Below are 27,063 nucleotides of genomic sequence, written 5' to 3'. Positions count from 1 at the left end.
TCTTCATGGATTTCTCAGGAAAATAATGCTCCAGACGGTTGTAGATGGAATAACTCTGAGGTTGCAGTAAGATTTCAAATGGAAGTGTTAAAAGCAGCCAATATCACATCTTATCAGTGGTTTCTGCCCTGAGTAAGTGCCAGTATCCAGCTCAGGCTTGATTTTATCATGGCAGAAGGAGAATTGTGTTATCTGCTGTGCAGGAGAAACTGGAGGCTTTTAAAAAGCCCATCTGACTCCATCAGCATGACGAGAGGTTTTGTGACTCACCCCAAGGGAGGGGAGGGAAAGCAAACTTGCACAGGAACGTGTATGGACAGGGAATGGTTTCCAGAGAAACCAGAGCTGGAAGCAGAGAACCAAAAGAGTAACTATTTACTGTGACAGTAATCAACTTTTCTGAGGAAGAAATCAAATACTGAGCTACTGTACTCTGTCAAAACTCTGCTGCCCAGTGTTTTAGATACATTTAGTTTTGCAAATCAGTGTCACTTTGCTAAAGCAAACCAAGATTTAAAAAAAGTCAGTGGGGACATCTGTGCCAAGCTGCAAATGGCAAATGTTCTGCTTAGATGGAAAGAGAAAAATCTGGCTTTTGTTCTTTTGCCTTTTATTCTCAAATAACAAAAGTAAATTTCATTATGGTTTTGGGCAGCAACTTAATGTGAAAGGTTTTCATCTGAAAACAATGCAAACCAGTATTAGTGCCTTTTAGAATGAAGATGTTTTACAGCCTTCACTGTAGAAGTTGTGTGAATGTTGGACATGAAGCCTCACCAATTCCTCTTGGTGAGAGCTCAGCCTGAAAAGTTCTCTCTTAATCCTTTATGAATCTGTGGGATATGCCAAAATTAACATCAGGGATTTCTGAGAGCATCTTGGGTGATGAGGAGTTTGAAGGATGCATTTGCTAAGATAGAGAAACTCCATGGTGAAATGACTTCTGAGCTCCTGATATCCAGAGTGTATTTTTTAGCCCAAGAGCTTCCTCTGCTGGTTATTTTTAATAATACCTTTCTATTCTTGCACTCAGAGCTGGCTGAGGGTGTGAACATGGCTTTGAATTTGTGCTCATGTGCAGCAGCTCTGTTCCTGGATGCTGAGTGGTGTTTTTTTCTCTCCTATCCAGTGCTTGCAAGCGCTTGAGTTCCTCCATGCCAACCAGGTGATCCACAGGGACATAAAGAGTGACAATGTGCTGTTAGGAATGGATGGATCAGTTAAATTAAGTGAGTAGCAGCCAATTGTTCCATGTTCTGTTTTCCCTTCTCCAGGAATCTCTGGCTCAGAGTGTGTAGATCAGTAGAAGGAGAATTGGCAGGGAAATTTGAGGTGGTTTTTATGGACTATGAGTAATAGAAACCAATTCTGTTATAAAATATGTGTCAGACAGCAGGTGCTGATACTCTGAGGGCCCTCAGACAGGGGCTGTGAATGTGTTAGCCCAGAAGGATGATGAAGCAAACCTGTGGCCCCATGAATTCTTTGGTAAATAGGAAGTAATTGGCACAGACAGTGAAGCAAAATGGGAATGATTGCAAGAGCAAAGTTGCAGCAAACTGCAGTGGCTTTGTTAGGATGCTGGGACTTGATATTAATGCTTTGCCCCATTCATGAAAAGGCCACTAACAAGAAAATTGGGCATTGTTGGTCATTTTTTGCAATCTAGTCTAACCCTGTACCTTTTCTTGGACTGGAAGTGTAACACTTTTATTAATATAATCATGACAAAACAAACTACTTGCTTTTCAGGTAATGGTTATGCATGCATGGGCTGGGACAGTAAATCCTTTTCTGGTGTGTGTAAATAAAAATGATGTGAAAGCACTGGTAGCTGTCAGGACTGTTGAGAAAGAGGTGCATTATCTGCCTTTCTTGTATGTAGGAACATACAAAGCATATAACAATCAAAGAGTTAAGGCAAAAAGGTGTGAAGCAAAAAGTGTTTTCAATAGGAATTTGAAGTGCCATGAAAATGTGTCTTAGCAATATTCCTATTCTAGATGGTTTGCAGTCTCATTTTATTTATGAGATGGAGTGTGAAGGAAGATTACCAGCAACCTGATTTGCATGCCAGCATTGTTGGATGCACTGCTTGCTTGCATAGGGAATTTTATTTTAAGGATGTGGTGTGTCTGTGCACAAACTGTGGATTCAGAGGCTGAAGAGAAGTGGACAGTTACAGCAGAGGATGTGGCTGAGAAGAGTTAGCTGGAGAAGGATCAAAATTGCAAAAGAGGTGTCAAAGGACAGAGTTAATATCTGAGTCAAAATCATCATGCCAGGAGGTTGGGGGAGGATGAGGAGGAAGGAGACACAGGAGAAGACAGGAGTCAGCTGCAGAAATTCCCTGTATGAAGGGGAGGTGGTGTAATCAGTGCTGAACAAGCTGTTCTGGGGCTGTCTGCTTACAGTGCTTTAGCAGAAGTTAGGGTGGGAGAAGCTGCACCTTCTTTTTGAACTCTTGCCCTTCTCTGAGGGAGTCTGGTGGCAGGACAGGTGTCACCACTGCAGCTACACATGCTGCTGGTGGGTGAAACTGGATTCCTGCCTGTCTTCTTCCTCTGTGCTGGTGGCTGGTGCTGGAGGCCTGGCTGGAAGGTCAGGAGAACACAATACCTCTGCTTCCCTGGGCTGGTCATGGAAATGGGCCATGCTGGGAGGTGACTGTGACACCTTGATAAGGCAAAAAAGTGCAGGAGGAGCTTGGTGACTCCTGTAGGGTTGGTTTTTGTTTGGTTTTGGGGTTTTTTTTAAGGCAGCATTTTGACTGTCAGGGTGGGTTAGTTCTGTGTTAAATGGTCTTGGTACAACTTGGCACTTCCATGACTTGGCTCTTTCCTTAGCACTGCTTGGCATAACACTTCCAAAATCACCCTGGAATTTAAATTTCTCTCTCTCTTCTCTCCCTCTCTCTCCCTCTCTCTCTCTTTCTCTAACTTAGTGTCAATGATAAGGTAATATCTGTCTCCTGCCTTAACTTTGTTCTTATTGATGCTTTACATGCCTGGGAAATGGGAGTGCTGCAGCTGGATAAAGTAACATGATGGGACATGCATTGCTGCTGCACCTGAAGGCTATAGGAATAGGTGACTTTTCTCCTTTTCTTGAGTGTGGTTGTTCTCTTTGGTAGTTACCTTGTGGAAAGGTTTGTTTGTCCAGGTTCCTGCTGCTGACTGGGGTAGCACTGCACTTCCCTGGAGCCTTGTTTCCGTGTCTGTCGGCTGTAGTGCCTGTATAGATGGCCAAAGTGCTGTGAAATGTTGACCTCAGTAGCTGCACAAGTACAATCTGTTTAGCAGGGCAGAAGCCATGGATTGTGGATGGATTTCTTCTGATTCAGGCTGTATAACACACCAGATGCAGAACACTCTGCCTGTGTTCTGCTTATTTCGGCTGTTACCATTGTAGAACTCTTGAAGGAAGGACTGGGCAAAACACCATTCTTCTGCAGGGTAATTCTTGTTTCCAGAGGACAAAAGCCTTGTATTCACTCCATGGAATTCTGCCCTGCTTAAGCACCTTCAGGTTTTGTATTTTCATTGCACGTTGGCTTTTTAAATACGGAGAATGTAGTGGGGGAGGAAAGAAGAAACTGTCCCCAAACCCCTCTCAATGAAATGTATGTGTAGCAATAGAAAAGTCTTCTAGAAAAACTTGTTGGGGTGCACCAGTTTAACCTGTTAAACTTCTGTTGTCCTGCAGCTGACTTTGGGTTCTGTGCCCAGATCACCCCTGAGCAGAGCAAGCGCAGCACCATGGTGGGCACTCCCTACTGGATGGCTCCCGAGGTGGTGACACGGAAAGCCTACGGCCCCAAAGTGGACATCTGGTCCCTGGGCATCATGGCTATTGAGATGGTGGAAGGAGAGCCCCCATACCTCAACGAGAACCCCCTGAGGGTAAGGAGCTCCTGGTGTTGTTGGAACTGGGTGTTCAGCACTGTCAGTAGTTCATTAATTGCATCTACGTTAAAAAGAAATGAAAAAGCCAACGAGCTTCAGCAGTACAGGAAAATTCCTCCAAAGGAAGACAGCTGTCTTGAGTTTGCAGTCAGCCTTAACCTGACTCCCCATCCCTGGAAGTGTCCAAGGCCAGGTTGGATGGGGCTTGGAATAACCTGGGATAGTGGAAGGTGTCCCTGCCCAAGGCAGGGTGTGGAACAAGATGGGCTTTAAGGTCCATTTCAACCTAAACCAGTCTGGGATTCTATGATGGTGCTTAGAAGATTTGCCTGCCTGTAGATAAAACACAGGACTTTGACCTCAGGCCTCTGTGATAGTCTGGGGAAAGTAAACCCAAGATATTCTGGAAAGTGCTGCTGTGTCACAAACTGATGCTTTCTTTGCTAAGGTCAGTATCTATTGCCAAAAGATCTTGAACATTATTTTGCTACTAGCAAGAATAGGTCATTCTACTAGCAAGAATAGGTCAAAATGCCTACAGGTGTGGCATTTTTACAGTTCTAATCTCTGAAGTTGAGGAGAAGTAGCTGCAGAGCTCTCTCATCTGAGGGCTTGCTACAAGGCAGGTCAGTTTGGCATCTTTTAAAGCTTGGTTTTGGCTATAGCTTATTCTTTATTTTACAGGCTTTATATTTGATAGCAACTAATGGCACACCAGAACTCCAGAACCCTGAGAAACTGTCCCCGATATTCCGGGATTTCCTGAACCGATGTTTGGAGATGGATGTGGAGAAAAGAGGATCAGCCAAAGAATTGCTACAGGTGAGACTCCACTTCTTCTCACAGTGAGGTCCAGAAGGCTGAGTCAGGTCAGCCTGTGATGAACCACACCATAGACTGGCACCCTTTCTTCTTTTTTTGTGTTTTCTCCTGGGAACTGTAGTGAGAGCAGTTGGCAGGAAAGATTTATATAATATACTCCATAGTTACTCCATCATAGTCTGTGATTTCACTCTGCCACTGCCAAAGTGTCCAGAAGTTTAGGAACTCCTTTCAGAGGGTGGCCAGTGATAACATTTGTGTTGCTTTTCCTACTTCCACGTGCAAATGTCCCTCTCAGATCTCCTGATGAAATAATCTGCTGGTCTGAAATCAGTCTTCAAGCCTTGAAAAGTTTCCTTTCTCCCTGCTGGGTTCTGCCCTATGAGCTGAGCAGCTGGTGCAGTGACACCATTTCTCCTTTTAGTTTTGAATTTAAATACTTTCTGTGCACTGGGAAAAGGCTGGTTTGTTATATGAGATCTGCTTGTAGGCAGCATTGTGTGAAGGTGTGAGAGAATCACTGATGCCATTCCTGGGGAAAGCAAGGAGTAGCTCTGAGGCAGATGGTGTAGAGGCTTTCCCAGTAAAGCCAGCTGCTGCTTCTTACCTTTCTCTGATTGTTTCTTGTTTAGATCTTTGTTTTGCTCATTGCAAGTGTAGCTTCAATACTCACCTTTTCCAAAACCAGTGAGATATTCCAGGAGAAACTCTGTTGGGTAAGGCAGTGTGATCCCAGCCAGCCTGGGATCCTGTTGTCCTTGTAACCATCAGGAGAAACACATGACACAAGTCAGCAGTTAAAATGCAGATTCATTGCTGCCTGGCTCCATGGAGACAGGAATCCTGCTGGAAATCAAACCTTTAAAAGTGTGTCTTTCACTGATTGCTCATGTTTCTGTCTTCCTGGCAGCATCCCTTCTTGAAACTGGCCAAACCTCTGTCCAGCTTGACGCCACTGATCCTGGCAGCCAAAGAAGCAATGAAGAGTAACCGCTAACATCCTGCCACAGCCTTCTTCCTTTTTTGTTTGTTTGTATTTTACAAATCTTTATAATATATGAAATTGTTACACTTCGGGGGGGGGGGAGGGAAGGGATTTTTGTGGGGGTGGGAAACGTCTACAAAAGGGAAGAAACTCTCATCCAGAAGACACCCAAATACATTGTGGCGACTCTAGAGATCCCTGTCTGGGGTCCAGAAGGAATTGAGGGCTGAATTACTGGCCTTTGTGGGGTTTTTTTATTCTGATTTTTGTTTCCCAGACAGCCCAGAAATACCACTTGCTGTGCCCGGGGCTTTAAGGGGTTTTAACGACTTGGCTGTAACAGCTCCCGTTGTACCCTCTGGGTACTTTCAATACTTGAATGACAGATTCAAGCTTTCAGAGAGCAGTACTAATTTTACCTGCTGATCTCTTTGACTCTCCTCTTCCTCCCCTCTACCTGCAATCCCTGTGGGAAGCTCCTGTGGGAATCTCCCAGTGACCAGATTCACAGCAGGTGTGGTGAATGTGAAGGTACATCTTGCCCCTCGTTTCTTTTTTGGATTAGCTGTCGCTGTACTGTAGAATCAGCAACTCGGTTACTTAAGGAATCACAATGTATGGAGATTCTTTTTCACTTTTTAAGATGAAAAAGGAGAGAGAGAGAGAGAGAGAGGGGGAAGAGAAGTATTCAGCTGTTTCTCATACCTGTGCTCTGTGGACATTTTTTTAAATCAAAAATGTGGCCTCTTTGTAGAACCTTAATGATCGGTCAAGTCTTTGGATGTGGGTTATGGATGTGTAGGTTGGGGTCAGATACTTTATTTATGATCAAATGATCAGTTCTAGTCAGGGCAAGAAAAAATTCCAGCTGTCTTCCTGTCTGCTCTTTTTTTCCCTGTTAGACTTGCTGGCCAGAAGCTTGAGGGATAACGTGCTTGGTGCAGTGGGTGGTTCACAAACTTGTATCTGTGCTCTGACTTGGGCTTTGGAAGTTATGCTGGTGCCTTTGACTTTTTTTATTTTACATTTCCCTTCTTTGTATCAAATACATTTTTGTATATGTTGTAATTTCCCCCCTCCTCCCCCTGCCAAGCAAATAATGCATCAACCTATGGAGTTGTCAGAGTTTAAAGTATTAGAGCTATTTTTTTCCAGTTTTGTATGTGCTCCATTTGTACTAATGAAACCAGAAGAACAAATAACCAGATCTGAGGACACTGACGATACAGGATTTTGGAAATGTGATCTGAACAGATGATGATGAACACCTGGAGATGCCAGAGTTGTGAGATGAAGCAGAGGGGAAGCAGTGCTGTCAGACCATCGTGGGGCCTGTTGGACTGGCTGGTGTCACTCTGATCCTTGTCACTGAGGACTCTGTGCTAGCCAGGATGGCTGCAGCCAACCCTTCAACACAACAAAAAGTGCCTCCTTCTGAAGGACAGCGACAGCCTGAGCAGTTGAGTTCTTGGGGTGTTGCCAGGGTTGAGTTTAGCAGAGCCTGTGCCCCTTCTAATGCTACAGTCTATGCATTTTAACCTCCCCAAGTGTTTAAGGAAGAGCCAAGTAGTACCAATGTGCCAAATGAGTCTGTGAAAGAATAACCATGACTTGGTGGGATTGTATTGCATGCCCAGTGGGGGCAGGCCCTGGGACAGACAGAGCTACGGTTGGGTGTGGACAGAGGACCCTGAATAAAAATTTTTGCACACTTTTCCAAACATTGCTGGCAGGAGATAGAAGTTATTTTCAGAGAATTTCAGTATCTCTATAGAGAGAATGACATTTTGGGGACTGGTAGCCAAGGTATGACAAAATAAACTTCCAGGTGAGAGTGGCCAGGCAGGATGGCAGAGGCAGTTTGTAGGGGGGATGGTGGAAGGGAGCAGGGCTGGGGTCTCACAGCTCCTGGGGGTCCTGTGGGGTCAGCAGGGTGCCTTGTTGGGCAGGTTCAGCTTGTGTTCTGCTCCTGTGTGGTAGTTAAAATCCGTGTTGGGTTAATTATCTGAGCTGTTCCTCACAGGGATAAATCCCTCTTGCTGTAAGTGTGAGAACAGTTATGACTCTAAATTTGAAATTCAAGGAAGTGTCTCATGCCAGGTAAGGTAATCCAAGTTCATTTGCCTGGAAAAAAGCTTTTTATGAGCCATGGGCACTGTAATCACCCTGTTTTGAGTGTGTCCTGCCTCCCTGGTCAAATGGAGCAGTGAGGAGGCTTGGCTGAGGAAAAAGCCTGTTGTACCAGTGGTTCCCTCTTTGTCCATTGCTGGCAATGGACTTGGTGAAACTCCTTCTGCCAGAGTTAAAATGGGAGCTTTTCTTTCTTTCTTCTTTTTATTTTTTTTATGGCACAATCTAGATAAATTTAGCTTTTTTAAATAGAAAACAAGAAATCATAAGTAATTTTAACTTATTAGTTCACTTTTACTGGTGAATGAGAACGGTTTAAAACATATGTTGCAAAATTTGTCCAATTTAGCCCGCTTGGGAGACGATTTCTGAAGATTCAGCCATCCTAATGCACAAAACTTGGCCCACTCCCAAGTTCCCAAACTGTGTGTGTGTGTGACCTGGGACAGTGTTCAGCTCCAAGGCTGGGAAGTGCCAGCACCTCCCTGGCCCCACGCAACAGCTGTTCTGTGGTGAGGTTCCCATGGGGGTCAGAGGTGGGGCTGGCAGGAGAGGAGAGCCAGGAGAAGGTTTTTGTGCTGTGCTTTTGTGTCTGGAGGGTCAGGCACCACTTTTCTGAGGGTGTCTGCAAGGTGAGAAGCTCCAAGGTGAGGAGCAGAGCAGAGTCCTTGTGTGGGTGCAGGGCTGAGAGCTCTGCTGTGGCACTGGGGCAGGTGGGGACCAGCCAGAAGGGACAAGTTGCATCCAAATGAGGGGATTCCTGTGCATCCCTCTTGGGTGCCCACCCAAGATCCTGAGTGGGGATCAGATGTGCACACGATCCCTGTGAAGTGTCAGCTGGGCAGCTTGTGGCTGAGGTGCAAGTGTGCAGGGAGTGTGAGATTCCTGGGATGTTATCATAGAACAAACCAGAGTTGCTAGTAAAAATAACCATGGGAATGAGTACTTTGCCCTGCCTTAGGTGTTAATGAAACTAATTGGAGCCTTTCCCCCTGGCTCTCTGTGCAGGGAGGTGCAAAGTTTTGGCTACAGCAGATGGGTCCCGTTGTCAGAGGGGCTGGGGAGGGAGCAAAAATGTGATTAAGGGTCTCTCCAGCTGGAATTGAGTCAATAAATCTCTCTGGTCTGTTTTTCCCTCTGTTCCTTATGCTGTTGATGGGAATGGAAGTAGGTGCAAGCTTTCTTTTTATTTTTTTAACTGTCTTCAGATGTTAATGTTGCCTTTTGTGTAATTTAATCCCATTATGTTATTTAATTGTTACTGCAATATTAACTACTGTATTTGTTGACTTTGTTTAATAACTGTTCTTTCAGGGCTAGAAATAAACTTTTAAAAAACCTTTGGGGTTTTTTCCCCCCCTTTTCCCTGTCATGAGTTTATACCTTTGATAACAGGAGTATCTGAAAGGGTTCATGTGTCAGTGTTTTACTGAGATTAACAGAATGTATTTGTAATTAAGCTTCTAATGAATGTTTTAATGATGGTGGATATCATTTTATGCTATACCAGCCTGTTTCTTTAAAGTTTTATTACTCATCAGTGTCAGTACCAACCTTGGGATCCCCACAAGCTTTCCTGGATGTCTGATGGGAGGAGAGCAGCTCCAAAACCCCCTTTTCACCCACTGTGGAAGACATCCCTCACCCTCCATGTGAAGGGAGCAGAGCAAACACCAGCCCGGCCCATCCCAGCTGCATCTTCCCCCTCCTTGGCCAGGGCTGGGGTGGGCCTGGTAACCTCTGGAGATGTGGTGGTGATGCAGGAGCTGCTTCCAAGAGCTCTGCTTTGTTGCACCATGGGCACCATCCACTCTCCTGCTTGGTATGGCACAGGATCCATGGGAATTGAGCTGTCCTGCTGGCTGCTGGGAAGATTTGGCTCCAGGATCGGCGTTGGACCATGGGAGTGAGGGCATTGGGTGCCGACAGCTCTTCGAGGACTTGGGATGAGATCCATGGTGCCTCTTGGCCTCCAAGGCTGCAGAGAACCACTTTTGTTTTCCACTGGAGCTACAAAAAGGCTGTGGGATGTTGGCCTGCCAGTCCAGCCAAGGACCAGGAGGGATTTGCTTTGGGGTTGAGTCCAGGTCAGTTGGCTCTGGATGAAGTTCCTGCCTCAGTTGGGAACGGTGAGGACTTGGCGTGTCCTGTGTTCCCTGTGTGTTGCTGGGAAATGGGCTCTTCCCCTTTCTTGCAGGTTGTACAAGCTTTGCTGCTACACTGGCAAAGGGAAATGAAGAAACCACTCATCTCCAGCAGCTGCTTCAGCCACACATGAGGATGTTGGTTTGCTCAGAGCCTGTCTCTTCAGGGTTATCAACTTGTTGTAGTATCTTTGTCTTCCTGTATGATCCACTCTTTGTGCATTTAAACTGGTGTTCTTTAACACTGCATTTAAGGGATCTGGCATTTAATTTCTGGGGGAAAAGTGAACAGGAGGAGAAGGTGCTTAGTGGAACTCAGGACTGTTGGGATTTTGATACTTGAAGGAGAGCGGGGCTTTGGCTGATTTTGGCTTGCATGGCTGAAAGTTGCAAGTGCTTGGTAAATCCTCCTAAGTCTTGGTATGAATTTGATCATCCCTTGCACTGAGCCTGAGACTAAACCCAAGAGCAGACCATTTTTTGAGATCAGCTTATTTCAGATTGGGTATTTAAAACATGGTTCTTGAAGGCAGTAAATTTGGGGTGAGCAGTTTCTCCCTTTCAGGGCTGCTGTTCTGCTGCAGTGAGTTACTGCAGAGCTGAGCACAACTGTTTGGACTGCAGCATGAGCATGCTGGTTAAAACCAGGGGGGATGAAAAGTGAGGATCCTCAATAGCAGCATTTCCATGGTGGTGTCTGAAGAGCATTGTTGGGTTTCAGTGCAGTTCCAGTGGTTCCTGTGCTGGAGCACTGTGCTGTCCATAGATCCCTGCTCCCAGGGATTTGTACAGCTGCATTTTTCCCCTTTTTAAATATAACTTGTATTTTGCTCTCAAGATTATTTTTAATAAAAACAGCTGTCCTCAGTCATGTGAGAAAGCAGCATGAAAGCTTGCTGAGCTCAGCCAAACTCTGGCTCTTGCTCTCCAGATGTGTGGGGGAAGCAGGTTCTCTAAGAGTTCTTTGCCCTGCTTTGAATCCAGCCTAAGGACAGATTTCTTTTCCTTGAGGGAGGGAAATACCACCAAGTGAGAGCAATGACTTTCTGTGACATCTCAACCTGCAGCCTGTTAGGAAGGAGCAGGACACAGCTTGTCTGGCTTTTCCCAGCTGGTGTCTGCAGTGGGAATGTCCTCCAGCACATCATCACTTCAAATCACAGAATCAAAGGCTGGAAAAGACCTTTAGGATCGTCAGCTCAAATCCATCAAGATTTCAGATCCCTGTTGACCTGAGTGTTAAAACAGCCCACAAGGAGCAGTGGTTTGGGTTTTCTCATGGGATTTTCCCAGTGGGAAGTTAGGAATTGCTCATTCTCTTTCAGAGCCCCCAGACTTCTGCTTTGGAGCTGTGTTGAGTCAGTGCAGAGGAGGGAAGAGCAGACAGGCTGTGTCAAGGCATGGATGTGTCTCAATGCACAGGATCCACGTCCTGGTGTTCCCTGGAGGACTCTGGACAGTGAATCCAGCTTGGTACAAGTGTGGATCAATGCTGAGGACACTGATGGGACTCAGGGCAGCTCCTTGGAATGGTCTGGAAGGGAGACACACCCACACCATGTGCAGGGCTGACCTTCCTCAGGGCAGATGTCTTCTGGAATTCCTTGAGGTTTCTAGAGCCAAGGATGACCCATCTTTGCTATTTTTTCCTCTCAGTGAATGCTTGTTCTAAGGATTCGGGTTCTTTTCACAAAGCAAAATTAACTCTTGCATCCCCTGGAGCCCTTTTCCTTCCTGACCATGAAGGGAAACCTTCCCCAGGTTCCTGCTGCCTTGTCACAGCAGCTGGGAGCATGTGGCTGCTCCTGGAAAGCTCTAATCCACCCTCTGCCCAGTGAAACTTCCCTTAAATAACCTTAAAACTCTTTTTTCCTGTAACTGTTGCCTCTTTTGAGGGAGCCAGGGTAGGTCTGCTCAGCTCTCCTGACTCTTCAGTGTTTTTGGGGAGTGTTTATTTTGCTGAAATCTGGAAGTGCCAACTTGTTCCTGTCCAGTGGCTAAACTTAAATATCTGCATTTTAAGCCCTGAAAGCATGTTTGGTTTAGAAGGACACTGATGTTCCAGCTACAGAAAAGGGGTTTTTGGTGGGAATATTGGAATTTTTAGGTAGTTTTGTTCCTAGAAGAGCAGCCCTGCAAAGCTGCATGGGGTCTGCTGCCAGCACTAACACAAATGAGGGAATGAGCCCCTGGCTTTCTTTAATCCCATAGTTATCCTTGGAATCAACAGCTCCCAGCTCCTCTCTCCAGCCTGGGTTAAATGTCTCACAACTGTGCCATGGGCAGAATTGCAAGCAATGGGTGGGAAATAGTTTTTAAACCTTGGAATGTTTATTTCCTAAGGCCCAGCTCTTACAATGGTTGAGAAGAAGGGGAAAACCAATTTCTGAGGGAAGGAAGAGATGTTGGAATTTCTTTCCCAGTTTTACCAGTCTGTGTCCTGTGATCTGGTGGTTCTTTTCCAGGGACTGGATTTGGGCTGTGTTGCTGGGTCCTTGTGAGGTTTTGTTTCTCAAGAGGAAACTCTGCTGGTTTCTCTACTCCTGAGAAACACAGGAGGAGGGAGGGGAGGTGGAAAGAATGGAGTTGGATTGTGGTGTTGGGTATTTTATGTTTGATTCTGCAGAGATGAGTAGCTTTGGACCAGCACTTTGTTGCTGCCAGAGGTCAATTTTCTTCAGGACATTATTACTAATTTATGAGACTCTTAAAGAATATTTCATCTTCTGTTATTCAAGCAAAGTCATTTGTTCATTTGAGGTGAAAGATGGGTGCTTGTCTTGCCATCTGGAGGGTGAATTGTGGTAAAAATGGTTAAACTGGGAGAAGTTCTGAGGCAGGCTGACCAGAAGGTTTGGGGGGAGGAGAGGAGGGTTTGGATGATGGGTGGTTGGCAGCTGCTCCTATCCTTGCCCAGACTTCCCATGGTTCCCAAAGCCAGGGCTGTGAGCAGTGATCCCTTCCCAAAAGCACTGCAGGGTGGGCACTGGGGGATGGAAAGGAGTGGGGAGGGAAGAAGAGAGGAGGGAGGGTGGTGCAGGGGGAGGTGCTGAGCTGTGGCCTCCACAAGCATCCCCACAATGTCCTGTATCTTCTCTGCTCTCAAGGCTGTTGAGGGAGAGGCTCCAATGCATTTGAGGCATCTGCTCCTGCTTTTCATGGCTTGGGCTGCACTGCTGGAGCCACCCTGAACTGCATGAAGAGCCTCATCCCTGCCCATGTGTGCCTCAACCCGGGATTTCCTGGTAATTTCTTTTACAAATGACACAAGGGGAGATAAAATGGCCCAAATCAACGCTGTTGGCTCTGTGTGTGTGATAGGGCAGTGAGAGGAGCTGGGTTACCTGCCAGCACTGCCTGCCCTGTAGGGATGGCAAATGTGGGCTCAGAGTGGTCACACTTCTGCTGCAGCTCAGGGAAATGACCCAGAAGATACATCATGTATTGTTTACCATGGAATCCCAGAATGGTTTGGGTTGGAAGGGGCCTTAAACTCATTTCTTTCCACTCCCTCCACGGGCAGGGACACCTTCCACTATCCCAGGTTGCTCCAAGCCCTGTCCAACCTGGCTTTAGACACTTCCAGGGAAGGGCAGCCACAGGCATTGGAGCCAAGCAGAAAGAAAATGAAGTTTTTTGTTCCTTCTGGAAGAGCTGTCAGCTCTGGGGAGCTGCTGTGGGCTCTCAGGTGTGAATGCCAGGGCTGGGGGCTCAGTGCCTGGTGGAGATAACACAACACCGGGGTTTTCTGGGACAAACAACTTGGTGGCTGCTCCAGCAGCTGTGAGTCCAGCAGCTCCCTGTGGCACTGGCATTGTCCCATGGGGGCCACACATGTGGCCCTTCCCAGGCCTGTCGTGCTGTGCCACGTTTGCTTTTGGTCGGCTTTATAAAGAGGAGGTGCAGGAGCTTCCTCTGCTCCTTCCCAGACTCTGCCCCCAGCACAGCCTTTGCTATGGATGGCTTGAATGTCTCCATTGCTTTTTTTTTCCTGGTTTTTGGGGTGTGCCAGGTGCTCAGGTGGCTTTCCAAGAGGCTCCTGTCCCCCGGGACACATGGCTGCCTTGCCAGGGAATTTGCTGGCTCGTTCCAGCTGTGCATGAGCTGCCTGGAGCTGAGGATGCTGATGGACATTGGCCCCTGGAGTGGTGGCTTTGGCCTGGACGTGGTCCTGACCCTCCTCTTCCTCCTCTCCGCTGTCCACGGCGCCTCTTTGGATGGAGCATCCGCCAACCCAACGGTGTCCCTGCAGGAGTTCCTGCTCCTGGAGTCCAGCCTGGCAGCCACAGCAGCCAAGCTGCTGGCCCAGGGTGTGGGTGCAGGGACAGGCGGGGCTGTCACCCGGCTCTACTGGTCCTGGGAGCTGACACAGCTGCACTTCATCCAGAGCCTGATCGCTCCCGAGTGCAGCTCCTCCATCCGCACCTCCCTGCCCCACGCTGCCTTCGTGGAGGGCTCCTGCTCCTTCCTCTTCCACCTCATCCTCCTCAAGGTGCGACAGAGTCACCCCCTGTACCGGGTCCCTGCGCTGGCAGCCACTGTCACCTTCCTGACCTACACAGGTGAGCAGCACCGGCGTTTCCTCTCCTCAGTCATTTGGAAAAGTACCTCGTTTGTGGGGGAGGAACAGCCCCCTGTTTTACATCTTCCAGGACTGGAGAGGTAGGGCTTAACAAGGTAATGACTACTAAGGTGTTTGTTTTGGGATGAAGATGGCAGTTTGGGCTATCTGGGCTGCTCTTGTACTAGTGGGGTTCCCAGATGAAGGCAGGAACGATGAATCTGACTCCATGTTCTCAGAAGGCTCATTTATTACTTTATGATACTGTATTATATTAAAGAATACTATACTGTACTAAAAAACACAGAAGGGATACTTACAGAATGCTAAAAAGATAATAATGAAAACTCCTGACTCTCTCCAGAGCCCTGACACAGCTTGGCCTTGATTGGCCAAAGAGTGAAAACAACTCACAGCAGAATGCAATGGAACAATCTCCAAACACATTCCAAAAGCAAAAACAGAGGAGAAGCAAACGAGATAATATTGTTTTCCTTTTCTCTGAGGCTTTTTAGCTTCCCAGGAGAAGAATCCTGGGCAAGGGGATTTTTCAGAAAATATGACTGTGACAGGCTGCAGGTGAATTTTGGCTCACAAGACTGGGATCACTTCCCTGGAACCTCCCGTACTGCAATGCCCCAGTCCTGCACTGAGCTTTCCTGCTTCCCACAAAGCTCAGGGCTACAAGCGTGGGATTTCCCCAGTCTGAGAAGGCAGGCAGGAGGGGTCTCAGCCCTTTGTCAGTGTTCCAGAGGATGCAGTGGGACTGTTGGCCATGTTTCTTTTCCCACACAGCTGGACCATACACGGGGGCCTTCTTCAACCCTGCCCTGGCCACAGCCACCACCTTCCATTGCTCAGGGAGCAGCTTCTGGGACTACATCCAGGTCTACTGGCTGGGGCCCCTCGCAGGTGAGATCTTCCCAGGGGGCAGGAGCTGGCATGGGGACAAGGCAGAAGTGCTCAGTGTAACGTGTACTGTTCTGGCAAAGGGTTGAATTTGGGGTTGTCAGTGGCAAGTGCCACTTTTCATCCTGCCTCGTTGACTCTGGGGTCATCTCTGCTATCCAATTTTTTAAAATCCAACTTCTGCATGTTTCAAGGGCAGAAATCTCCCCGAAGCCAAAGTCTGGGGGAGGTTTAGCAAAGGTGTTTTAGGGCAATGGCTGGCTGAGCTATGCTTTGGGGTTGTCCCCAGCTCCAGCGTGGTCATGGGGAGCTGGATGTGTGCTGAGAGTGGAGCCAGGTGGGGGTCGGGCTCTGCTCCCAGGTAACTCTGATGGGACAAGAGGAAACGGCCTCAAGTTGCCCCAGGGGAAGTTTAGGTTGGGTTTTGAGAAAATTTCTTCCCTGAAGGGTGGTCAGGCACTGGCACCCTGCTGAAGGCAGGGGTGCAGATACTGTCCCTGCAGGGACTTAAAAGCCAGGATGTGGCACTTGGGTCATGACAAGGGTGAGGGAATGGTTGGGCTTCATGGGCTCAGGGGACTTTTCCAACCCTAATGATTCTCTGCCAGAAAACTGGGGTGGTTTATGGGTCAAAACAAGCATTGTTTGTTATGTTAAGGATAGAGTAGTAAATTCTCCTTAAAGCAGAACAGTGAGGGTCCCTCAGCTCTCAGTGGGGACTTCAGTGGTGCTGAGCTGCCTTTTGGTCATGGTGGAGGTTGTGACAAGGACCCAAACCCGCTGCTGAGCTGTGGGGAGGGTGGAGATTCTCCACACAGCACTGGGAAGGGGTCTGTGCTCTCATTGCAGGGATGCTCGCTGCCCTCCTGCTGTTCCAAGGGCAACATCCCACGCCTCTTCCAGAAAAACCTCCTCTACAGCCAGAAGAGCAAATACAAGGTGCCCAAGGCAAAGGTGACAGCGCAGGTGGACGGTGACAAACCACAGAAGAAGAGGAAAGGAGGGAAGAGCAACTCGGAGCCCCGTGCCTGAGCCCAGGGGTGGTGGCAGCCCTTTTCCTTGGAAAGGGTTTCTCGGTGTGGAGAATTTTGCAGCTCGTTCAGCCCTTAAAGAATCACAAAGGAGTCTTGCAGGATGCCTGAGCTCCTAAGTTCCTTTGGGAATTGCTTTGAAAGCCTCCCTGGAGAGCCCGAAATGTTTCAAGCCCACACTGCTGGCTCAGAGAGAAAACACGGAACACTTTTGCATAAATTGCTGGCTGTCTTGTACTGCCAGGAATCCACAGAGAGCTGGGACCGTTCCACGGGCAGGCCTGAGCAGCCCGGGGCTATTGCACCGTGCAGTGCCTGCAATAACCCCACTGGGTCTCTTGCAGCCCTAAAAACAAAGTATAAGCCAGTAACTGCCTTGGGCACTTGGGATGGGGAGGAAACAGGCTTTGATCTTTTGAGTTATTAATGGATACGGGTTAAAAATTGGTGGGTTTTGAGTTAAACTTGGCCTGAAGTCCTTGAGTTGCACAGGCTGAACCTGGCAAGTCTTGGAGAGGAATTAAAAATGCTCCAAGGCAGGAGAGTTCACTGGCCACGGGAGAACCTGCTCCTCTGGGGATGTGCTTAGCCTGGGTTTTAGTGCTGTAAAGCATCAAGAAATGGTGTGCAAAGGGTCTGTGGTTAGAAAAAAAACAAAAAATAAAAAAAGAGATCCAGGCAGCTGCTGTGCGTCCCTGGGCTCTGTTCCATGTCTCGGTGAAATATTCCTAACTATAAAATTACAGTTTGTGGGGGGAAAAAAAATTGCTATGGCTGGCATTTGGGTGAGTGATGTCATTCCTGGGAACCCTGCTGAGAGATATCCCTGAAAATGGGAGTCACTGTGATACCCAAACCACCTCTGCCCTGCCTGCTGCCTGCTCTGGAAAGGGGGGAAACACCTCCTGGAACTGGGGATCCCCCCAGGCTGTGCTGGGGCCAGGGCACCCCATGGGAGCTGCACCCTGGGTGACAGCCCAGGGACATTGAGATACTTTGGCTGTTCCAGTATCTCTGCCCTGGATCAGAGTTCCTGACAGGAATCACCTGCTCCTATTCCCTGAGGTGCAAATAGGGAATAAGCAAGTGGCCCCCAGTGAAAACCTGGAGTGAAGGTGTCAGATGCAGGTTTGGTATCCAGTGTGCAGCCCTGCTCCTCCTTCCCCTCTGCTGTGTCCATGGGGAGACAACCCCAGGGTGCTGCTTGGCCTCTGGGCTGCCCATCCCAGGTGATCTCCTCTGGGATTGCTCTCTGGAGGGATCTGCAGGAACCCCAGACCTCTGACACCATGAGTCCACCCCACATCCCAACAGGAGAAACGAGGGAAGGGATCAACACAGCCATACACAGATGTGCCCCAGAGATGAAACTCCATGGAACACCCCAAAGCCATGGAGCAAAATCCCCAAATGGTGCCCTCTCCTTGTGCCTGCCTGGATGCTTGGCACTGCCCTGGGAAGGGCACTGGGAGCACACTCTGTTTTTTTTTTTTTCCTGGTTAAACTGAGCAGGAGACCTTTGGGTAGAAGCTGAAACCTTTGAGACTCTTTGTACCTATCCCAGGGAGACCCTGGGATGCTCAGATCACCCTGGGCAATTTTTTCAGAGCCTTTTTTGGTTTGGAAATCAAGCTGAAAAGCCACAGATGGGGCCCCTGTTTATCCCAGCTGATTTGCTAGCTCTGCTTTTGATTCAAGGAAAAGTGCGGGATGAGAAAAGTCAGGTTGAGTTGCCCTCCACAAGCCATTCCTGCAGGATCTTTCCCAGGGCACAGGATATTCCTATCTGGTTTTGGGGGTTTGTTTGTTTGTATTTGGGGGGGGGTGGCTGTTTTTTTGGTTAGTTGGTTTTTTGTTTTGGAGTTTTTTTGGGTTTTTTTTTCCCCTGCTTTTCAGGACATATTAGGACACCTTCAAATATTTGGGGTGTGCTTCTGGGGCTTTTGGGGAGGTCATCTACTGGGCAGACTGATGTAATTAAGAGAAACTTAAGGAGTGACAGTGACTGTTATTTTTAATTAAGAGCCTGCATTTCCAGCATGGTAACATCAACGGAGCAGGGGCGAGGTGCAGCTGCGCAGACAGACAGACTTATTCCCACGCTGTAAATCAAACCTTTGGGACTTTTTGGGAGAGTCAATCGTGCTGGGATTTTTTTGGGAGAGTAAATCCTTCTGGGATTTGTTTGGGAGAATAAATCCTGCTGGGATTTTTGGGGGAGAGTCAGTCCTGCTGGGATTCTTTGGGATCTTTTGCCCACGGCTCTGATTTACAGCTTGGCCCTGTTCTGTCGCACGCTGCGCTGCTGGGCTGAGGATTTGGGCTGCCCTCCCAGACCTGCTCCTCGCTGCTGGAGCCGGTGCTGTCCTGAGGCTCAGCTGCTCTCTGGGGGGTTTTCCCTCTGGAAAAGTCCTGTCCAGCCCCTGGGACCCGCTCTGCAGCCCGCAGCGTGTGCCCAGCGGGGCACGGACAGAGGAGCACCCCCAGCCCCGCCTGTGCCCGGACAGGCAGCCCCGGCTCTCGGACCGAGCCTCGCCGGCCGCAGCAGATGGAGAAGGATGCCTGAGGGCCCGGGAGGGCTCAGTTTCGGGTGGCCTCCGGCCACTGCCGAGGATGGAGCTGGGGAGGCAGCGGGCCGGGGGCTCTCAGTGCCGGGTGGCCTCCGGCCGGGGCGGCGGGGCCCGGGAGGCCGCGGGCCGGGGGCTCTCGGGGGCTGGCGGCGGGAACTGCTTCTTGTAGAGCAGGCTGCTGTACTGCAGCTCCGGCGTCACCAGCCGCCGGCAGGTCCGCTCCAGCTCCCGAGGCAAGCCCTGCTTGAGGTTATAGCCCAGGATCCTGGCCCCGCCGTACTGCAGCGGCCGCAGGGAGGAGTCCTTGATGTCCTTGGGGCCCACGCTGCCCGTGCCCTGCAGGCAGGCCCGGGCCAGCTCCGCCTGCCGCTGCCGCAGCGCCCTCACCTCCCGCCGCAGCCGCTCCCGGCCGATGTGGCGCTCGATCCTTTCCCAGAAGGTCCTGTTAAAGTGCGTGTAGATCTCCCAGTCCAGCCTGTTCCAGGCCTTCAGCTTCTCCACGACGGAGTCCGGGAGCAGGGACTTGGTGCTGCTGTCCCTGCTGTTGAGCGGGAAGGAGACGACGCTGTCCAGATCCCAGCACAGCATCTCCTTCAGCAGCACCATGGACTCGTCGAAGTACTCGGAGATGAGCAGGAAGTCGAAGGACGACTCGATGGCCTTCAGCATGAGCTGCACCCGCTCGGGGGACACGTCTCCGTCGGGGTTGAAGCCGAAGTCGAAGGTCATGAGGTTCCTGGCGTAGTGGCGGTCGCCGCTGGTGGGGTCATAGTAGCGCCAGGGCTGGCTGAGGAACTCCTCCAGGCTGCGGACACGCGAGAAGGCCGAGGCGCCCTTGTAGTACACGAAGGAGGACTCCATCAGCTGCACGGGGTTCCTCAGGATGGAGAAGTAGACGGCGGAGCTGGGCACCACTTTCTGCACCTGTGGAGGAGGGAAAGGAGGGTTTGAAGGTGGGGCAGAGAGAAGGGACCTGCTCACCCACAATGCTGGTGAGCAGAGACAGCTGCTGGGGGTGGGGGGTGCTGGGCAGGATTTCAGGGTGCAGCTCATCCAAGGAGCTGTGGGGAGCTCCAGAAGAGTCACACAGGGATAGTGGTGAGCAAAGCTGCCACAGCTGCATGGCCAGGCTAGGATGGAGATACTGCCCATCTCCTTCCCTTTGCCCATGCCCACCTGTCCTCAGGTGGCACCCAGAGGGGTGGATGCTGGGCATGGCTGACCTGAGCACTTTGGTTGTTCTCCTCTTGCAGCTGGTCCTGGGAGCAGGACATGTCCCAGTGCCCCCCAGACAAGAAAGAGATGAGAGTTGTTGGCTGCCACAAATGCTTTCTCCCGCTTTGCCATGGCTCCCAGCACAGGGCTTCATCAAACCTGCTCACGGAATCTCTCAGGAGGTGCCAACAACATGCCAGGTACCCATGGGCAATCCTGGCTCTCTTTAGCTCATCCCTTCAGAGTTTATGTGCCCCCTGAACCCCTCTCCCCATTCCCTGCCCGTGCCCCCAAGGGTGGCAGCTTTGCCCATACCTCCGGCTGCAGGAAGCGCATGTGGTGGCAGAGGATGTTGAAGCGCCGGGGGCTCAGAGGGGAGAAGCCCTGCACGAACCTGGCCAGGAAGTGGTAGGGGTAGTAGAGCTGGTAGCCCCCACCCTGGGGGAAGGCAAAGGTGAGGTTGTGCATCTCCCCAAAGCGGAATAGGATGTTCATGACCGTGCTGCTGGCGCTCTTGTGGACCTTCAGGAAAACAATGTCAGTCTTGGGCTTGCACGTCTTCCCTTGAGAGGTGACTCCTCTGGCCTGCTGGCCTTCTCCAGCTGTTACCTCCTTGACCTTAAAAGCTTCTGTCCAGCCTGGGAGAAATCCTGTCTCCAGGTCTGTTTTGTAGGAATCCTCTGCCTGCAGAGGTTGAGGTAAGTTTGGGATGGGCTGTGTAAATGACATGCCCCGCTCAGGGTGGGGAGAACCCACAGCTCGAGGCTGAGTCTGGCTCTGTACCTCCACCTGCACCATTCCAGGTGGGGGCATTCCCCTCTGCTCCTCTGTGCTCAGCCTGTTTGCAAGGATGATGAACTTGCTGCTGACAGCTTCTGCCAAATCTGTGGTGACCCTCCCGGGCAGGCTTGGAGAAGGACTTTCTCTGGCTGCATTTTCCAGGCCAGGAAGCTGGGGTTTCAGCTCCGTGGGTGACAGATGGGCTCTCACCTTCTCACTGCTCTCCCCAGGCTGCTGCATCCAGCTCTCCTCTTGGCTGCTGCCCGGAGGAGTCTCCTGTCTGAGGTACAGATGCATCCTGAAAGCATCCTCGGTGGAGGCGGGGGCTGGCTCAGCTTCCCTCTGCCCCTGAGGGGAGTCATCCTCCCATAGCAGGTCGGGGCTGTGCAGGGCAGAGCCGAGCTCGTGGCCCATGGTCTGCTGCAGGCCCCGCTCCAGCTCACACTGGCAGCTCCTGTGATGGGGAGGACACAATGTTCAGCTGCAGGAGGTGGGAGGACAGTGCAGAGGCAGCTCCTCTGCAGCCCAATGAACCCCCTGACCCCCAAACACACCCCAAAACACGTTCCCTCCTTTTCGTGGGCTGGGTGGCATTGCTGATGGGCTTCACTGCTGCCCTGAGGGGTGGAGGGGGGTGCAAGAACTTGGGCTTGATCATCTTGGAGTTCCTTTACAACCTTAATGATTCTATGAAGAAGAGAAGGACACGTCAGCAGTGATGTGGCAGTGTCTCTGTCTTGCTGGAGCGTGACAGGATGGTGGAAGGGACAGAGCAAGAGGAGGCAAGGAGAGAGAGGAGCTGGTGGTCTGGAGAAGCTGGAGGAACGATTGCAGGTAACCTCAGACTGGGAGGGCTAGGCTTAAGGGCTGTAGTGTTTTGTGGTGAGCCAGGACAAAGCCCAGAGCAGCCTTTTCTGACCCCAGGGTGAGCTCAGCTCTGGCCAGGGCATAGCGGGGAGATGTGGGACCCCCAGAGGGCCCTCTCTCCCTTGGATTTTCCTCCCTGTCTAAGGAAGACCCTGCTGGGTGGTTTTCAGGACAGCAGTTCTGAGCCCACCTCTGTGGCCAGCAAAAGGCTGGAGAAGGAGGTGCAGGTGTATAATTCTGCTCAGGACCTACCCAGGAGGCTGCAGCTTCTCCACAACCTGAAGCGTGACCAGGAGGAGGACGAGGAGGCCGAAGGAGATCCAGAGCCGACCTGGCTGGCACCTGTAGATTGCACTCAGCTTCCTGCAAGGAAACAGACATTTGAGCCCGTTTGTGGGGAGGAAAAGCCAAGACCAGGCGGGAGAGGTGCCTTGAGGCTTTTTTATTTTTATCTTTATTTAAGGTAAGGTCACACTTTCAGGGGCGGAAATGATGCAGAGGCAGCGATAACCGGGGAACCTCTGAGGCTGTGCCCCAGCAGTGCAGCCTCATGGAAATTTCCAGATGGGCCACAGGCATTGTGCTGAAAAGCAAACAGTGATAACCATTGAGTCCCTTGGCTGCTCAGGGACGCCTTCCTGGAGCAGCCTGAGCTCTCCCCAGGCAGCAGGAACAGGGCACTGCCTGTGTGCTCCTTGCCTTGCCTGGCCAAGAAGGATCAGGATCTTGTCTTTATCAACATGGACAATAAAATCTTTTTTCCCTGCTCTCCCCACTCCCTGCTGTTGGACTGCCATCTGCACAGGCTCCAGCTGTGGCTGCAGATGTGATGCCACCATGGGGGCCCCAGCAGTGCCTGGATTTTACTTTGATTTTAGCCATGTCTGCAACAGCAGTGTTATTTCTTCAGGCCATCAGAATTGTGCTGTCAGGCTTTGGGTTGTGTATGGTGACATTAAGGCCATGGAAATGCTGCCACAGGGCTCCTTCTGTTTGTAGGGCTTGCTGCAAACCCCTGATGGAGCTTGTAGCTTTAATCTTCAGTGGAACAGGCTAGGGGCTGAATTTCCTGGAACAAGGGATTTGTTTGTATTTTTCTTTTCACAGAAAGGTTGTCCAGTCCCAGGAGATGTGGCACTTGGAATCATGGGTTAGTGGTGGCCTTGGCAGTGTTGGGGGAAAGATTGGACTCGATGATCTTTGAGGGCTTTTGCAACCTGAATGATTCCATTATTCTGCTGGGTTTTCCCCAGGGAGCTCATTGTGGCATAACAGGAGATGATTTGTCCTGAGGATCTGGCTGAACCCTCTGGGATTGCTATGGGGGAAGTCCAGCCTGTCAGCCACAGGTGGCTGCTCTCCTCTCTCAGGGAGGGAGAATCACAGGCAGCAAGGATCTAAATGGGAGGAATTTATAACAGCAGAAATCTGGGCAGAGCCTGCTTGGAAGCCACATTCCACCAGCCAGCTGGGGTTTGTTGGCATTTCTGCCTTCCTGCAGTGGTCAGCTTTGGACCAGGACAGTGGGACTGGGACTGCACAGACCTGCTTGTCCCAGAGCTTCCTCACCTCCCTGGTGCTTTACCTCCTGCTCTGGGCAGTGCTGTGACACTGGGAGCAGAGCTCTCTTGGTGAGGCAGCAGTGACACAAACATGGGCTGTCCAAAGGGATCACATGCATCCCACAGGTACAGGTCAGGAATTTAGGTTTGCTACTGAGAAACTGGGTTTGTTCCAGGAAAATCATCAGCTGTCATGATTAAGTAGTGGTTTGATAATGACAGCACTGCTTGCAGTGGTTGGACACTCATGGACATGGTTCTGCCCTGCTCCCAAAATGTCCCTTCACTGAGCTAAAGCTTCCAGCTCCTCCCAGGAGGATTTTAGTGTCTGAAGTACTCAGGGCTGTAAAGGCTGGGAGGCCTTAGGCTGTGGCAGTGCTGCTGAGGATTCAGAAGGTATTATCACTGCATGGGATCACTGCCCATCATCCCCAATCCCCATGGTAAACTGGAGGTATCCACACTCTTTGTCACTTGAGGAGCAGGCTGCCAGGCTCAGATAAGACAGGAGGTGGCAAATGCTTGTGTTGGTCACTGCCTAGCCATGCCAGTAGCCCAAGGAGACCCTCGTGAGGTCAGAGATAAGCAGGTGTGACAAATTACAGAGCAGAAAAATGCCAAATGCTTAAACAGAGCTTAAAATGCCAAGAGGTGTTAAAGAGGGAGGGTTGAAGCAGAGAGCTGAGGCTGCCCCAGAACTGGTGAGAGGAAAGGTTTGTTGAAATCACTCCATGTGGAAGATCAGAGAGACCACAGAAGGAGAAGGCAATGAGGGAGGAGATGCTCCAGAATGGAGTGATGGTTGGAGACTTGATCCAGCTCTCCCATCACTCCAGGCAAGGCTGGTCATAATTTTTTCTGGCTGACCATGGTAAGACAAGCAGCAAGAGGAGAATGAAGAGCTGCACCACTGTACTATTTAGTGGTACACACAAAATCTCAGGGGGACCTGCAGGAGCACACAGTAATGAAGGCAGAATGATGGAGCACTTCCCTCCAGACAGGGCTGGGGGCAGCACCCTCTGCCACTCCCTTATCTGTATCTGGTGCAGGTATAACCCTGGCCTTGCTTCCACAGAGGACCTAAACTTTCAACCTGTGAGAATCTGTGAAAGATCCAGGTCCTTTGGCTCTTTTGTGGGGGCTGGTGTGTTGGTGGAACACCCAGCTGAGGACACACAACATGTGCTGGGCTGACGTGTTGGGGCTAGCCAGGCTGGCACAAAGCCACAGCCTTTCCTTCCTCCTCTGGGCTGGCTCTGTGGGATACATGGACTTCAAGGAGGGTGTGCTGAGAACGTGGCAGCACTCAAATTGCCAAGAAGTTGCATTGAAGGCAGCAAAACATCCATTTAATGGCACATGGTGCATGAGCAGTCCTTGTCTTGGAGGCTGGAGCAGGTTGGCAAGAGGTACCTGAACAACAAACCTTCAAAGGCTCCGCTGCTCTCTCTGGGTACCCCCTGCACAGCCTGCTCTCCATTTACACTCTGGGATGGGATCAGGGATGTGTGTCCTGGGGCAGAGTTAAACACCTGAAACCAGAGCACCAGGAAGGTGTCCAGGCTGCACTTGGGGCCCTGAAGGGCAGATTGGGCTGCAAGAGCCCAACTCCTGCAGTCTTTGGAGATGCCTCCATCTGCAGGCAGGCTACAGCTGAAGAGCCCCCTCAGACCAGAGCCTGGGTCTGTCACCTCCAGAAGTCACATGCAGGGTGCAGAGCTAAATGTAGCACCCCAAAGATGCCTTTGGCTGCAAGGGCTCAGTGGAAGAGCCAGAGCAGCTGGATCCCCCTATGCTGACTCCAGGAATCCAAACCTGAACTGATGGTCAAATCTTTGCAAGGGATGGTGCCCCAGCAGGGCAGAGGGTGCCACTTGTTCTCAGCAGGGCTGCAGATTTCCCCTCTGTTATTCCCCCCCTGCTCCAAGCAGATCTTCCCTCCAACCCAAGCCCTTTCCCTGTCCAACCCAGAGACAAAAGCCCCAGCCAGGATGGGTCTGTGGCTGGAAGTTTCAGGGCCCTCAGGGTCCCAGCCAGCTGTGGGTGCTGCAGGAGGTGCTGAGGCTGAGCTTACCAGGCAGGTGAGTGGCAGAAAAAGATTTTACAGTTTTGCTGTGCCCAGATGTTCTCCAGGCAGTGAGTGAAGTTGCACAAGGAATTAATGTACACAGTATGTACACCAGCCACAGCCTGCTCCCTCTGACCGGGCACTGGAGCCAATTTTTTTGGCACTAAATGAAAAATTGGGCAAAATGGTCAGCAGGATGCTCTGATGGCACAGCAAGGGCACAGTGGCACTGCCTGCCTGTGTCAGTGCCCACCCTACACTTGACAGCTGAGTTGGGAATTACCCTGAGCCCTCTCACCCTGCAGCTCTCCCCCAGCCAAAGGGCTCTGCTGCAGAGTCAAGCCTTGCCCTTCCCTCATCCCTCCTGTCCAAAGGGGGCACCTCACCCTAGGGGCTGCCATGTGAAAAATCTTGCCCAGAGACACATTTCTGCTCCACATCTACTCCTCTGGTGATCCCTCACCTGGGATGCTGCAGGAGGGACCAGCATCCCAGTGCCCTGCCAAGGTCTGTGCCATTCTCTTTCCTTTGTGGCAACAGCCTCACAAAAGATGCTGTTTTCCAGCTGCTCTTGGAGCATCACCAGAAGGGAAAATCCCCATCACCCCTGACTGCCCTGCAGTGATGAGGAGCAGAATCATCTGCCTGCCCATTCCCATCACCACTTCAGCTGTTTCCCAACACGAAGGGATCTGCAAGGACATCAGGACATCACCTCCAGACAGCACAGAAAGAGAATTTTACTTAGGGAAATAGTATTTGACTTAAATAAATACATAAAAATATTCCACTTACGTGATCAAATACCTCTTGAATTTCAGCATGGTGAGCTGGAGCCTTGGCGGGGAGCGGGTGGTTATCACCCTCCCGGGAGACTGGAAAGCAAACACCTGGAGCCTGGCTTGTGTGCTGTGGCCAGAGGCCCCTCCCCGGGGGGGGCACCAGGACAGAGATCCTGTCAGACCTTCCCACCTGTGCCCTGTGCCTGCCCAGGGAGTGCCCTGCCTCTGGGAGGGTGAGTGGCACCTTCACCCCTGCCACACAGGGCACTGGGCAGCCTGTCCACCCATGCCAGTGTCTGCCTCACTCCTTGGTTTCACCCATGGCTGCTGGTGTTCCACTTTGACCCTCTCTTTTCCTTTCTCATGTCCTGATTTTGCCTCTTGAGGAAGCTGAGGGCAGAGCTGGTTGTGACTGCTGAGCTCGTGGCAATCCTGATGTCTCCAGGTCGGTGCTGCTGAGGCTCTGTGGTGGCTGGGTCACCCCTGCATGGCAGGGACCTTGTCCTCTCCAGTGCACCATGGCTCCATCTGTGCTGGGCTGTCCCCAGCTCCCTCCTTTGCCTGGGGGGCACGGGGGGCCGGTCTGAGGATGGCACATGAAAGACATCGATGTGAAGTGGTGTCTGGAGAGGTGAATGGGATGAGAGAAAGCAAAGTTGTCAAACCCCCTGTGCTGGGATTGTGCTGTGCCAGGATGCCAGGATGACCAGCCCTGCCAGGAAGTCAGCT

At 50.7% G+C, this 27,063-nt stretch overlaps 3 protein-coding genes across 3 annotated transcripts in view; 2 read left to right on the top strand and 1 right to left on the bottom strand.

Moving 5' to 3' along the window:
• Positions 1 to 9,182, top strand: part of PAK2 (p21 (RAC1) activated kinase 2) — a 42,087-nt gene extending 32,905 nt beyond the window's left edge. Inside the window, exons 12-15 of the mRNA XM_050977979.1 lie at positions 1,130 to 1,229; positions 3,706 to 3,902; positions 4,590 to 4,727; positions 5,638 to 9,182. Coding sequence (XP_050833936.1) covers positions 1,130 to 1,229; positions 3,706 to 3,902; positions 4,590 to 4,727; positions 5,638 to 5,724 — 522 coding nt within the window. The 3' untranslated portion in view covers positions 5,725 to 9,182. The remainder of the gene's footprint in view (positions 1 to 1,129; positions 1,230 to 3,705; positions 3,903 to 4,589; positions 4,728 to 5,637) is intronic.
• A 4,430-nt stretch (positions 9,183 to 13,612) lies between these two features.
• Positions 13,613 to 17,113, top strand: LOC103815509 (aquaporin-12-like). The gene is given in 6 exon segments (XM_009089318.4): positions 13,613 to 13,669; positions 13,671 to 13,784; positions 13,786 to 14,548; positions 15,343 to 15,459; positions 16,306 to 16,334; positions 16,336 to 17,113. Coding segments are annotated over 6 exon segments (1,233 nt in total). The 3' UTR covers positions 16,489 to 17,113.
• A 2,019-nt stretch (positions 17,114 to 19,132) lies between these two features.
• On the bottom strand, positions 19,133 to 26,376 carry LOC103815685 (galactose-3-O-sulfotransferase 2-like). The gene is made up of 4 exons (XM_018913349.3): positions 26,348 to 26,376; positions 22,172 to 22,282; positions 20,588 to 21,506; positions 19,133 to 19,981 (listed from the first exon to the last, which is right to left on the bottom strand). Exons 1-4 carry the CDS (start codon positions 26,374 to 26,376, stop codon positions 19,133 to 19,135), a joined length of 1,908 nt encoding a protein of 635 aa, XP_018768894.3.
• Between the last annotated feature and the right edge of the window lie 687 nt (positions 26,377 to 27,063).

This window comes from Serinus canaria, chromosome 9 (genome assembly GCF_022539315.1).
Source record: "Serinus canaria isolate serCan28SL12 chromosome 9, serCan2020, whole genome shotgun sequence".
NCBI classification, from domain to species: Eukaryota; Metazoa; Chordata; class Aves; order Passeriformes; family Fringillidae; genus Serinus; species Serinus canaria.
The sequence above is the reverse complement of the archived record's forward strand: the minus strand, read 5'-3'. Positions and strand labels throughout refer to the sequence as shown.